The sequence below is a fragment of the Triticum urartu genome, chromosome 4A (assembly GCF_056163025.1).
Source record: "Triticum urartu cultivar PI428250 chromosome 4A, HENAU_Tu73, whole genome shotgun sequence".
Taxonomy (NCBI): domain Eukaryota; kingdom Viridiplantae; phylum Streptophyta; class Magnoliopsida; order Poales; family Poaceae; genus Triticum; species Triticum urartu.
In genome coordinates this window covers 293,884,339-293,897,084 of record NC_141876.1, presented here as the reverse complement: position 1 = coordinate 293,897,084, position 12,746 = coordinate 293,884,339, and the positions used below count along the sequence as shown (strand labels likewise).

The following is a 12,746-nucleotide window of genomic DNA, read 5'->3' as shown; positions in this document are numbered from 1 at the left end:
CATCTTGTCGGGCTTTTTCTGCTTCTGCCTTTGAGAAAAGCTCTACTCGTGGGGTGTTGTGAAGCAAATCAGTCGGCAGTACCGCTTCAGCTCCATATACCATGACGAAGGGAGTCCTGCTAGTAGACCGATTTGGTGTTGTTCTCACACCCCATAGTACTGATGGTAACTCATCTACCTAGGCGCCAGCTGCATGCTTGAGGTCTCGCATCAATCTGGGCTTCAACCCTCGGAGGATCAAACCATTTGCTCTTTCTGCTTGTCCATTCGACTGTGGGTGAGCGACTGAAGCATAGTCGACCTGAGTGCCTTGGGAAGCACAGAAAGCTCTGAACTCATCCGAATCAAAGTTTGAACCATTGTCTGTGATGATGCTGTGTGGGACTCCAAATTTGAATGTTAGCCCCCTGACGATGCTGACGGTGGTGCCCGAATCGAGGTTCTTGATGGGCTTGGCTTCAATCCATTTAGTGAGCTTATCCACTGCAACAAGCAGGTGAGTGAAACCACTTCTACCAGTCCTCAAGGGTCCAACCATATCCAACCCCCAAATGGCAAATGGCCAAATGAGTGGAATGGTCTTCAAGGCTGAAGCAGGCTTGTGAGACATGTTGGAGTAGAACTGGCAACCCTCACACTTGTCGACTATTTCCTTTGCCATTTCATTTGCTCGCGGCCAGTAAAAACCTGCTCGGTATTCTTTGGCCATGATTGTCCGTGAGGATGCATGGTGACCATAGGTCCCCGAGTGGATATCATTGAGAATCATTCAACCTTCCTCTGGGGTAATGCATTGCTGGGCACCTCCAGTCACACTTTCCCTGTACAGTCGACCACTTATCATAGTGAAGGATTTAGATCGACGGACAATCTGTCGCGCTTCATCTTCATCTTCTAGAAGTTCTTTCCTGAGAATATATGCGATATATGACACTGTCTAGTCAGGGATGACGACCAAAAACTCCATGACTAAGTCGACCACAGCTGGGACTTCGACTTCAGTCGGATCAGTAGAACTTTTAGGTTGTGGGGGCTCTTCTGTGAAGGAATTCTCCTGGACTGATGGTGTGTGAAGATGATCCAAAAACACATTGCTGGGAATGGGCTCTCACTTGGAACCTATCTTTGCCAGGTCATCTGCAGCCTGATTCTTTAGTCGGGGAATGTGGTGAAGCTCTAGCCCTTCATACTTCTTTTCTGACTTTCTCACTGCATTGCAATAGCCAGTCATAGCTGGGCTTCTGACATCCCACTCCTTCATTACTTGATTAACCACCAAATCTGAGTCGCCATAGACCATTAGGCGACGGACGCTGAGCGAAATGGCCATTCGGAACCCATACAAAAGTGCTTCGTACTCAGCTTCATTATTGGAGGAGTCAAAGTGAATCTGAAGGACAAAATTGAGTTTATCACCTCGTGGGGATACTAGAACAACTCCAGGGCCAGAGCCACTCAACATCTTGGATCCATCAAAGAACATAGTCCAATTTTCTGACTAAACTTGAGTCAGCTGCTGTTGTTCAATCCACTCGACGAGGAAATCTGCTATTGCTTGGGACTTGATTGCTTTCTTTGCCTCAAACTTGATATCCAACGTAAGGAGTTCAATCGCCCATTTTTTCACTCGACCAGTTGCATCACTATTGTTCAGAATTTCTGACAATGGAGCATCGCTGACGACTGTGATGGAGTGATCTGAGAATAATGTGCCACCTTCTTCGAAGTCAAGTAAATTCCATAGACATGCTTCTGATAATGCGGATATCTCTGCTTGGACGGACTTAAGACTTCAGAAATATAGTACACGGGGCGCTAAACCTTGTAGGCTTTACCTTCTTCTTCCCGCTCGACCGTGAGTACTGTACTAACAACTAGTCCAGTGGCTGCAATGTAAAGCAGTAAAGGCTCTTTCCTGATTGGAGCAATGAGCACCGGCTGGGTGGAAAGCAGGGTTTTGAGCTCTGCAAACGCTGCGTCAGCTTCAGGAGTCCCCTCGAACTTATCATATTTCTTCATCAATCGGTAAAGAGGCAATGCCTTTTCACCGAGACAAGAGATGAATTGACTCAAGGCGGCCAAACAACCAGTAAGCTTTTGAACGTTCTGTATGCACAGTGCTTTTAATTCAGAGTATTGCGCCAACATTCTCTGGGTTAGCATCGATCCCACGTTCGGAAATGAGGAAACCAAGTAACTTTATGCTTGGAACTACAAATGTACACTTTGACAGGTTAAGCTTGATATCATATCTTCTCAGGTTGGCAAAGGTTTCAAGCGAGGTCAGTCAGCAGGTCGGAACCTTTACGTTACTTAACCACGATGTCATCCATGTACACTTCCACATTCCGACTGATTTGAGTGAGCAGGCACTTCTGTATCATGCACATGAATGTGGCGCCAACATTTTTGAGACCAAAGAGCATGGTAACATAGCAAAAACACTCGAATGGGGTGATAAAAGCTGTTTTTATTTCATCGGGTCCATACAGTCGGATCTGATGATACCCGGAGTACGCATCCAGAAAGGACAATCGCTCACATCCCGTAGTCGAGTCGACTATTTGATCGATGCGGGGGAGAGGGAAATGATCTTTCGGGCAGGCCCGATTGATGTGTTTGAAGTCAATACACATACGGAGTGAATCGTCTTTCTTGGGAACCATGACGACATTGGTGAGCCACTCGGAGTGCTAAATCTCTCGGATGAACTTGGCTGCCAGAAGCTGAGCCACTGATACGTCTCCAACGTATCTTTTTGGATTGCTCCATGCTATATTATCTCCTGTTTTGGACTATATTGGGCTTTATTTTCCACTTTTATATTATTTTTGGGACTAACCTATTAACCGGAGGCCCAGCCCAGAATTGCTGTTTTTTGCCTATTTCAGTGTTTCGGATAAACATAATATCCAAAGGAGTCCAAACGGAATAAAATCTTCAGAAACGTGATTTTCTCACCGAACGTGATCCAGGAGACTTGGACCCTACTGCAAGGGATCAAAGAGGTGGTCACGATGGTGGGGGGCGCCCCCCCTAGGGCGCACCCCTGCCTCGTGGGCCCCTCAGTGCTCCACCGGCGTACTCCTTCCTCCTATATATACACACGTACCCCCAAATGATTAGAACAGGAGCCAAAAACCTAATTCCACTGCCGCAACTTTCTGTATCCATGAGATCCCATCTTGGGGCCTATTCCGGAGCTCCGCCGGAAGAGGGCCGTCATCACAGAGGGCTTCTACATCATCCTAGCCCCTCCGATGAAGTGTGAGTAGTTTACCTCAGACCTTCGGGTCCATAGTTAGTAGCTAAATGGCTTCTTCTCTCTCTCTCTTTGAATCTCAATACAAAGTTCTCCCCCTCTCTTGTGGAGATCTATTCGATGTAATCTTCTTTTTGCAGTGTGTTTGTTGAGACCGATGAATTGTGGGTTTATGATCAAGTCTATCTATGAATAATATTTGAATCTTCTCTGAATTCTTTTATGCATGATTGGTTATCTTTGCAAGTCTCTTTGAATTATCCGTTTGGTTTGGCCAACTAGATTGGTAGTTCTTGCCATGGGAGAAGTGCTTAGCTTTGGGTTCGATCTTGCGGTGTCCTTACCCAGTGATACAAGGGGCAGCAAGGCACGCATTGTATCATTGCTATCGAGGATAACAAGATGGGGTTTATTTCATATTGCATGAATTTATCTCTCTACATCATGTCATCTTGCTTAAGGCGTTACTCTGTTTTTAACTTAATACTCTAGATGCATGCTGGATAGCGGTCGATGAGTGGAGTAATAGTAGTAGATGCAGAATCGTTTCGATCTACTTTTCACGGACGTGATGCCTATATACATGATCATGCCTAGATATTCTCATAATTATGCAGAATTCTATCAATTGCTCAACAGTAATTTGTTCACCCACCGTAGAATACTTATGCTCTTGAGAGAAGCCACTAGTGAAACCTATGGCCCCGGGTCTATTCTCATCATATCAATCTCCATCACTTTTATATTGTTTTGCTATTTACTTTGCTTTTACTTTTTACTTTGCATCTTTATATCAAAAATACCAAAAATATTCTATCTATCAGATCTCACTCTCGTAAGTGACTGTGAAGGGCTTGACAGCCCCTAATCGCGTTGGTTACGAGTAGCTATCGCTTTGTGCAGGTACGAGGGACTTGAGCGTGGGCTCCTACTGGATTGATACCTTGGTTCTCAAAAACTGAGGGAAATACTTACGCTACTCTGCTACATCATCCCTTCCTCTTCGGGGAAAACCAACGCGAGCTCAAGATGTAGCAGCCACTTCCTCGCCAATTGCCTTTCTCTTCTCCAAGACGGACCGTCGGAGGTGCTCTTTGACGGGTCTTGATTTTGGGTCGACTCGCAAACGGTGCTCAGCCAGTCCCCTAGGCACACCTGGCATGTCAGAAGGTTTCCATGCGAAGATGTCCCAGTTCTCACGGAGGAATTGGATGAACACTTCTTCCTATTTGCTGTCGAGTGTTGTTGATATATGAGTTAGAGCAGCTTTAGGATCAGTCGGGTGAATATGAACTGGCTTTGTTACACCAAGCGACTTAAATGCAGACTCTGAAGCAGGCTTCTTAGCTCTCAACAAATCATTCGGATCTGCTGTCTTCTTGTATTCCTCCATTTCTATTGCTGCCATCTGTTCATCGGCAATCTTCGAGCCCTTCTGGAAGCACTCTTCTGCTCGCTGCCGATTACCAATGACTGTAATCACGCCCCTAGGGCCAGGCATCTTGAGTTTAAGATACACATAACACGGTCGAGCCATGAAACGGGCGTACGCAGTTCTGCCCAGGATAGCATGATAGGCACTATGAAAATCCATGACTTCAAATGTCAACTTTTCCTTCCGGTAATTCTTTGAGTCACCAAAAGCAACGTCAAGAGTGATCTGGCCGAGTGAATCGGCTTTCTTTCCCGGTATAACTCTGTGGAACCGCATGTTACTCTCATTGAGTTTCGACATCGGAATGCCAATCCCTCGGAGGGTCTCAGCAGACAAAATGTTCAATCCGCTGCCACCGTCCATCAAGACTTTGGTCAGTTGGGTGCCTCCAACGACTGGGTCGACCACCAATGCTTGCCTCCCAGGGGTGGCGACGTGCGATGGGTGGTCTGACTAGTCAAATGTGATAGGAGTCTTTGACCATTTCAGATACGTCGTCGTTGCCGGAGCAACCATGTTTACTTCTCTGTTGATGACTTTCAGTCGACTTTTGCTTTAAACATCAGCAAAAATCACCAAAGTGGAATTGATATTGGGAAATCCATCATCATCCTCTTCCTTCTCCTCATCCTTATCAGACTCCTTTTCCTTCATACTGGGTTGCTTTTCTCGGAACTGCTGAATAAGGACTCGACACTGCCGAGTGGTATGCTTGGGATAGATAAGATTTCCCTTTCATCCTTCTTGATGTGAATGTGACATGGTAAATCCAACACATCGTTCCCGGCTGAATCTTTCACCTTCTTAGGGGTCCAGGGCCCTTTAGGTTTTTCTTTAGGTTTCCCTTGGGTTGCAATTGCAACCTCTCCAGGCGCCGTAGGTTCTGCTTTGCGCTTCTGCTTCCGATTGGAATTACCTTCTTCAGTGTCCTGGCTGACTGGTTTGCTCTTGCCACTTCAGAGTTGGTCTTCTTCTTCGTCGTTGGCGTACCGAGTAACTATCTCCATCATTCGAGTCAAAGACATGTCTCCTGTCCGACCGAATTTCAGGTTGAGCTCCCGGCACCGAACGCCCTCCTTGAAGGCGCAAACTTCTTGATGGTGAGACACATTCTCCACAGTGTGGTGTAAAGTGGTCCACGTCTGGATGTAATCCCTCAGAGTTTCATTCGGCTTTTGCACGCAATGTTGCAATTCTGTCAATCCTGCTGGCCGTTTGCACGTGCCCTCAAACATTCTGACAAACACTCGGGCCAACTCTTCCCAGCTGAAAATACTGCCTGGAGCTAACTGATTCAACCAAGCTCTAGCTGAAACTTTAAGCATAAGGGGAAGATGCTTCATGGCAACTTCATCATTTCCTCCACCGATGTAACACCCCGGATGTAACTTACCCAATTTGTACTCCAACTCTTGCCGTTTCCGGCTTTAAGTTATTCTATTTTCTCGGGTTCGGGTCTATGTCTCCGTGTGTTGTTATCGTTGTCATGCATCTCATATCATGTCTTCATGTGCATTGCATTTGCATACGTGTTCATCTCATGCATTCGAGCATTTTCCCCGTTGTCCGTTTTGCATTCCGGCGCTCCGTTCTCCTCCGGTGGTCATTTCTAGCTTTCTTTCGTGTGTGGTGATTAAACATTTCCGGATTGGACCGAGACTTGCCAAGCGACCTTGGTTTACTACCGGTAGACCGCCTGTCAAGTTTCGTACCATTTGGACTTCGTTTCATGCTCCAACGGTTAACCGAGGGACCGAAAAGGCCTCGTGTGTGTTGCAGCCCAACACCCCTCCATTTTGGCCCAAAACCCACCTAAACCCTCTCCATCATCTAGAGCGTTCGATCACGATCGCGTGGCCGAAAACTGCACCTCATTTGGACACTCCTAGCTCCCTCTATGCCTATATATAGACCCCTTCCCCGAAATCCGGATCTCCTCTCCCCCCTAACCCTAAAAATTCAGCTCTGCCGTCATCGGACACGTCCGGCCGCGACCGGACGCGTCCACCCGCCGCGCCCAGCTAGCCACAGTGTGCCATGTGGCACCCCAGCGCCCGCCGCGGCCCACGGAAGCCCGCGGCCGACCCTCCTCCACCGCCTCCCGGGCCGCGCCTCCACCGCGCCCCGCGCCGCTCCTCTCCTCCGCGCGCCGCCCGAGTCCGCCGGCGCCGCCCCGCCACTCGATGCCGGCTGCCGTGCCGCCTCGCCTGTCGGCCGCCTTGCCGGCCACCGCGCGCCCGGCCGCCGCCGACCCCGCCGACCTCGTCGCCGGCGCCTCCCCGGCCGGCCCCTCCTCCTCTCAAGGCCTCTCTCCGGCAAGCGCCTGCTCCGGCGAGCTTGAGCGAACTCCGGCCGATGAACCTCGAACCGCATGCCCCGGATCTGGATCTGGATCCCGACGGTTGACATTTTGTCCGAAACCCTAGCTCATATGCTCCTGTTCATCGCATCGTAACTTTGCATCCGTAACTCCGTTTTTGGCATATAGCATATCAAAATGTTCGTCTCAGAGAGTACACCAATTCATTCCATTGCATCATTTTCATTTGAGTTCATCTTGATGCCCGAAATTCTGTTAGAAGAGTGCTACTTGAGATAATTGTCAGATCTGCTACTCCATTTAGATATTTGTCATTTTTTGCCATTATTATTGTGTGCATGATATGCCCATGGGCTCTATATATGTTTTGTTAAGGGTTTTGCCATCTTTCTAGAGGTGCAACCCATGTATTTTTGTGATGTGTGTGGTGACTAGCACAAGCTTGCAAAGTGAGGCACTTCGTAATGCTGATTTCAGGGACTTAGCATTTCCACCAAGTCCTTGACCTGTTTATTTTATATGGCCATATGTTCATGTTGTTTCCTGGTGATCCGTACCTCTTTTGAGGATGATCAGTAAGGATGTTTTGTTAATATTGTAGTGCTCTATCCATCCATGTCTTTGGTTGCAATTATGGAGCACCCTAGCTTGAGTCAATCGAGCTCTACTTTTGCTACTTCGTGAATCTGGGCAGATTGTCTACTTGTTAGCGATTTTGCCGAGGATGTTGTAGTTGATCCGTGCATGCTATGCTATTGTTCTTGCCATGTCTAGCTTGCATTTTGTGTATTCTTGATGGGTGTATGATTAGATTGTCATGACTTTCTCCATAGTGAGTGCATCGAGCTCGTAAACATGCCTACTTGATATCTGTTTTCAGCATGCTCCAGTTTTCACTAAGTCTGAAAACTGATTATATTTTTGCCATGTTCACATGCTTGCAATTGTATTTTCTGATCCCTTTTGGCTCAAGGTCACTAAGGGACTTTTGTTAAGATCTTTGAGTAGCTCCATGCCATGCTTTACTTTTCCATGTTCAGGTCCTGTAGCATGTAGTTTTGTTGCTCCGAAGAGTGCTACCTGATCTGAAATTCCAGACAAGTGTTAATTTCACCAAGTCTGAAATCTGTTTGCCATATGCATTTTTTCCATGCTTGTTTGAACCTGTTAATGGATGATTTGGCCGTAGCTCAGTGCTAGACTTTTGTTAAGCATCTTGAATACATCCCTTACATGTATTTTGTTGCCATGTTTGGGTGCTGTAGCATGTTCATCTTGTTGCATTTAGATGGCCACTTGCTGTAAATCGCAGACCGGTGTCATATTTGATTTGCTTGCCATTTCCAAACCGTAACTCCGATTCCGGCGTTCTTTATATCGTTTTCAAGCGATTTCATCTCATATTTACAGTGGCACACTTGGATTCCCAAGTTGAGGCCAGGTTCATGCATTCCTTGTCACATCTTGCATATGCATCCCACATCGCATCCCGCATAGCATATCATCTTTGCATCATATTGTTTGAGTTTGCACGTGGTTGATTGTGTTCCGTTTGCTTGTTTGTCTTGTTTGGGTAGAGCCGGGAGACGAGTTCTCTAACGAGGAGCCCGTTGAGTTTTCTTTTGAGGATCCAGTCAACTCTGACAACTTTGTAGGCAAGATGATCATACCCTCGAAATCACTACTATCTTTGCTTTGCTAGATGCTCGCTCTTTTGCTATGCCAATGCTACGATGCCTACCACTTGCCTTCAAGCCTCCCAAATAGCCATGTCAAACCTCTAACCCACCATGTCCTAGAAAACCGTTGATTGGCTATGTTACCGCTTTGCTCAGCCCCTCTTATAGCGTTGCTAGTTGCAGGTGAAGATTGGAGGCCGTTCCTTGTTGGAACATTTATTTACTTGTTGGGATACCATTATATTGCCATGTTATCTTAATGCATCTATATACTTGGTAAAGGGTGGAAGGCTCGGCCTCTCGCCTAGTGTTTTGTTCCACTCTTGCCGCCCTAGTTTCCGTCATATCGGTGTTATGTTCCCGGATTTTGCGTTCCTTACGCGGTTGGGTTATAATGGGAACCCCTTGATAGTTCACCTTGATTAAAGCTTTTCCAGCAATGCCCAACCTTGGTTTTACCATTTGCCACCTAGCCTCTTTTTCCCTTGGGTTTCCGGAGCCCAAGGGTCATCTTATTTTAGCCCCCCTAGGCCAGTGCTCCTCTGAGTGTTGGTCCAAACTAGAGTCCTGTGCAGCGCCCCCTCGGGGAAACTCGAGGTTTGGTTTTAGTTGTATGGAGAGCTCATCTGAGTGTGCCCTGAGAACGAGATATGTGCAGCTCCTATCGGGATTTGTCGGCACATTCGTGAGGTGTTGCTGGTCTTGTTTTAACCTGTCAAAGTGTCTTGAAGAACCGAGGTACCGAGCCTGATCGGAACGTCTCGGGAGGAGGTCTATTCCTTCATTGACTGTGAGAGCTTGTCATGGGCTAAGTTGGGACTCCCCTGCACGGTTTTGAACTTACAAAAGCTGTGCCCGCGGTTATGGGCAGATGGGAATTTGTTAATGTCCGGTTGTAGATAACTTGAACCTTAACTTAACTAAAATGAATCAACCGTGTGAGTTACCGTGATGGCCTCTTCTCGGCGGAGTCCGGGAAGTGGACACGGTGTTGGAGTAATGTTTGCGCAGGTTGCTCTCTAGTTTCTCGCTCGCGCTTTGCCTCCTCTTCTCGCTCTCTTTTGCGAATAGGATAGCCACCATATTTGCTAGTCGCTTGCTGCAGCTCCACATATATTTTTACCTTGCCTTACCTATAAGCTTAAATAGTCTTGATCGCGAGGGTGCGAGATTGCTGAGTCCCTGTGGCTCACAGATTACTATTACACCAGATGCAGGGCCTGATGATTACGCTCCAGGTGACGCGCTCGAGCTCAAGTGGAAGTTCAACGAGGACTCTCAACGGTACTATGTTTCCTTTCCTGATGATCAATAGTGGTGCCCAGTTGGGGGTGATCGGGACCGTGTCGCATGTTGGGTTATCTTTTATTTTGGCGCCGTAGTCGGGCCATGAGTGTTTGGATGATGTAATGTTATTTATGTACTTGATTGACGTGGCGAGTGTAAGCCAACTATGTTATCTCCCCTTTTATTATCTATATTACATGGGATGTTGTGAAGATTGCCTAACCTGCGACATATGCCTTCAATGCGATTATGCCTCTAAGTCGTGCCTCGACACGTGGGAGATATAGTCGCATCGAGGGTGTTACAACCGATGTGCACAACCACTCAGTAGTCCTCAAGCCAGGTGTCAGACTTTGATTCACCAGTGAACTTATTGACCCCAGTCGCCAACCTAAATTTGGGAGGGATCTCTGCAGCCCTGATGGCTCTGCTAAAACACTAGGGACTAGAAACACGTACTCCACTTCCAGTCGGGCGATCTTTGTCTTGCCCTTCTCTATGTGCCCGATTCCTGTCCACCAAACTTGTACCAAAATGGACCTTGCGTCAAACCCTGGTTCTCTTGGGTCGACTGGCCTCCTCCGCTCCTCGCTGTACGGGCGACTATCATCATAATGCCGGTGCACGTATGATTCGCCCCTCGGAGGGGGCGTAGACACTCGACGGCGGTCATCACGATCGAGCTGATGATCTTGTTGCTCATGATTCCGACCCATATACAGCCCTTACTGATGCCCATGTCCCTCACGCCGCAGGGGCGACCTTGGGTTGTGAGCCGACTGAACAGTATCAGCCACCACAGATCTGCTAATTCTGTTACGCGACTGAGATACTGTAGTCTTCTGCTCTCCTTCTGCTCGGAGCAGCACTCTAATCTGCATCAAACCTCTACAGCTTCCGACTGGGACGACTGAATGGATTCTGCGATATGGGCCGCACTGGTAAGATTCTGAATCAGAGTGCGGTATACCTGTGGTTCGGGTGGAAATAGCTGATGCTGCAGTCGACTAGACTCGGGGATCATTCGACGAGCATGGTCATCGAGTGCACGCTGAAGATTCTCCAGTCGGGTGCGCTCAGCCAAAGTGGCCAAACGCGCTGCCTCCAAGGCCCGAGCCTCAGAGGACTCGCCGACAGCGGGCGTGTGGATGGCCTCCACATTGCGACAGTGAAGTTCCTCCCTCTGCTGAGAAGAGAGAGTTTCGGGTGATACTCTTCATGAATGCGCGATGGATCTCCACCGCCGTCGTCGGCACCGTTGCGACGCATGCCAGGTGGACTGCGAGGCGTGTCGACCACCAGGACCTCCGCCGCCGGGTCGCTGCTGTCGCACTCGGACAGGGTCTCGTTGGAGCCAGTCGAACAAGTCGTAGAGAGATTCGTTGGGCTCGATTGCCGTGACTTGAGGGGTGATCGACTAACGCGCCACCGCGTGCTTCACCCACCGCTGAAGCCGTGACCGACCGGATCGCTCGTGACGGCGAACAGCGGGGAGCGAAGATGCTACGGGGGTCGACCGATACTGAGTCGATGGCTGCCGAAGAAGGACGCCGCGAACGCATGCGTGAAAGTGCATCGCCCCACGGACGGGGAGCGCCTCGACGTCGAGAGGAGCTTCCTGAAGCCAAGCGGAGTCATCGGCGATAAGGACGAGCGCGCCGAGATGGATCTCGCGGCCCTCATCCAAACCTCCGCCAGAAACCATGATGAAAGGACTCGAAGAAATCGCAACCTCACCGGAAAGTCGCTAAAGATACCTGCCCCATGGTGGGTGCCAACTGTCGTGGTTCTAAGTCTGACAGTAAAGTAGGGGGTAGGGATGTAGAGGCAAGATCCTAGCTACGGTGAGATTGTGCACGCAAGATGTACGAGTTTAGGCCCTTCGCGGTGGAAGTATCAACCCTACGTCTCGGTGCCCGGAGGCACGGTCGATTGGATTATGCGTGAGGTTACAAGGGGTGCGAACCCTTGTGCCAGAGGAGGGGGTGGCTTATCTACAGTGTGCCAGGACCCCAGCCATCCCACGTTACACAGGGCTCAATGTACATAAACATGAGGTGTTACTGGTAACGCCAGTAATTAAGTCATATAACTGCTCATTAATGCTATGGAGTGAATGCCTGACCGTTGCTATCTGGAGTGACTTTAGGCCTTCTATACTCCGAGTGGTTCTTGTACGGTCGAGTAATGATGTACTAGTCGAATATAATTGGGATATCCGAGTGGAGATGTTGGTCGAGTGTTCATGTGTTGAGGTGACTCCAGTCGGTAGAATCTGCTATCCTTTGATTATCTTTGACTGTAGGGCAGTGTCCTTGGGGGGTGTTTAGATCAGGTATGTTGCCCTACCCTAGGTGCACGACATCGTCACCAAGGGCCTCCGAGCTTCCCCCCCCCCCGCCCCGAGGTGGGTGTAGTGGCCACCCAAGTTAAGGCCGGACCTACCGCCCCGATACGACGGCGCGGCGGATCCGGCAGGTTTTCCCCAGGCGTACAAGGAGGCTGTGTTGGTGGCCGGTAGGGACGACAAGATCATGGACAACTGGCTGCCTATGGCCCTCACAGGCGCGCCGCGATCTTGGCTGCTCGACCTACCAGGATCTTCTGTGGCCTCGGAGGAGGAGCTGCGCGGCCTCTTCATCGCGCCTTCGCGGCACCGGCGCCCCACACCGTCGCGGCCCTCCTTAGTGGTTCGCAGGCGCCTCCCTCCGATCGCCACGTCAAGCAGTTCTTTCACCAGGTGGGTGCCTCCCGCGTACAACA

General features: G+C 49.1%; 1 protein-coding gene across 1 annotated transcript; it reads right to left on the bottom strand.

The window, feature by feature from the left end:
• Nucleotides 1–4,487: 4,487 nt before the first annotated feature.
• LOC147975628 (uncharacterized) lies at nt 4,488–4,997 on the bottom strand. Its single transcript, XM_087520510.1, has one exon. The coding sequence runs from the start codon at nt 4,995–4,997 to the stop codon at nt 4,488–4,490; it is 510 nt and encodes a 169-aa protein (XP_087376636.1).
• Between the last annotated feature and the right edge of the window lie 7,749 nt (nt 4,998–12,746).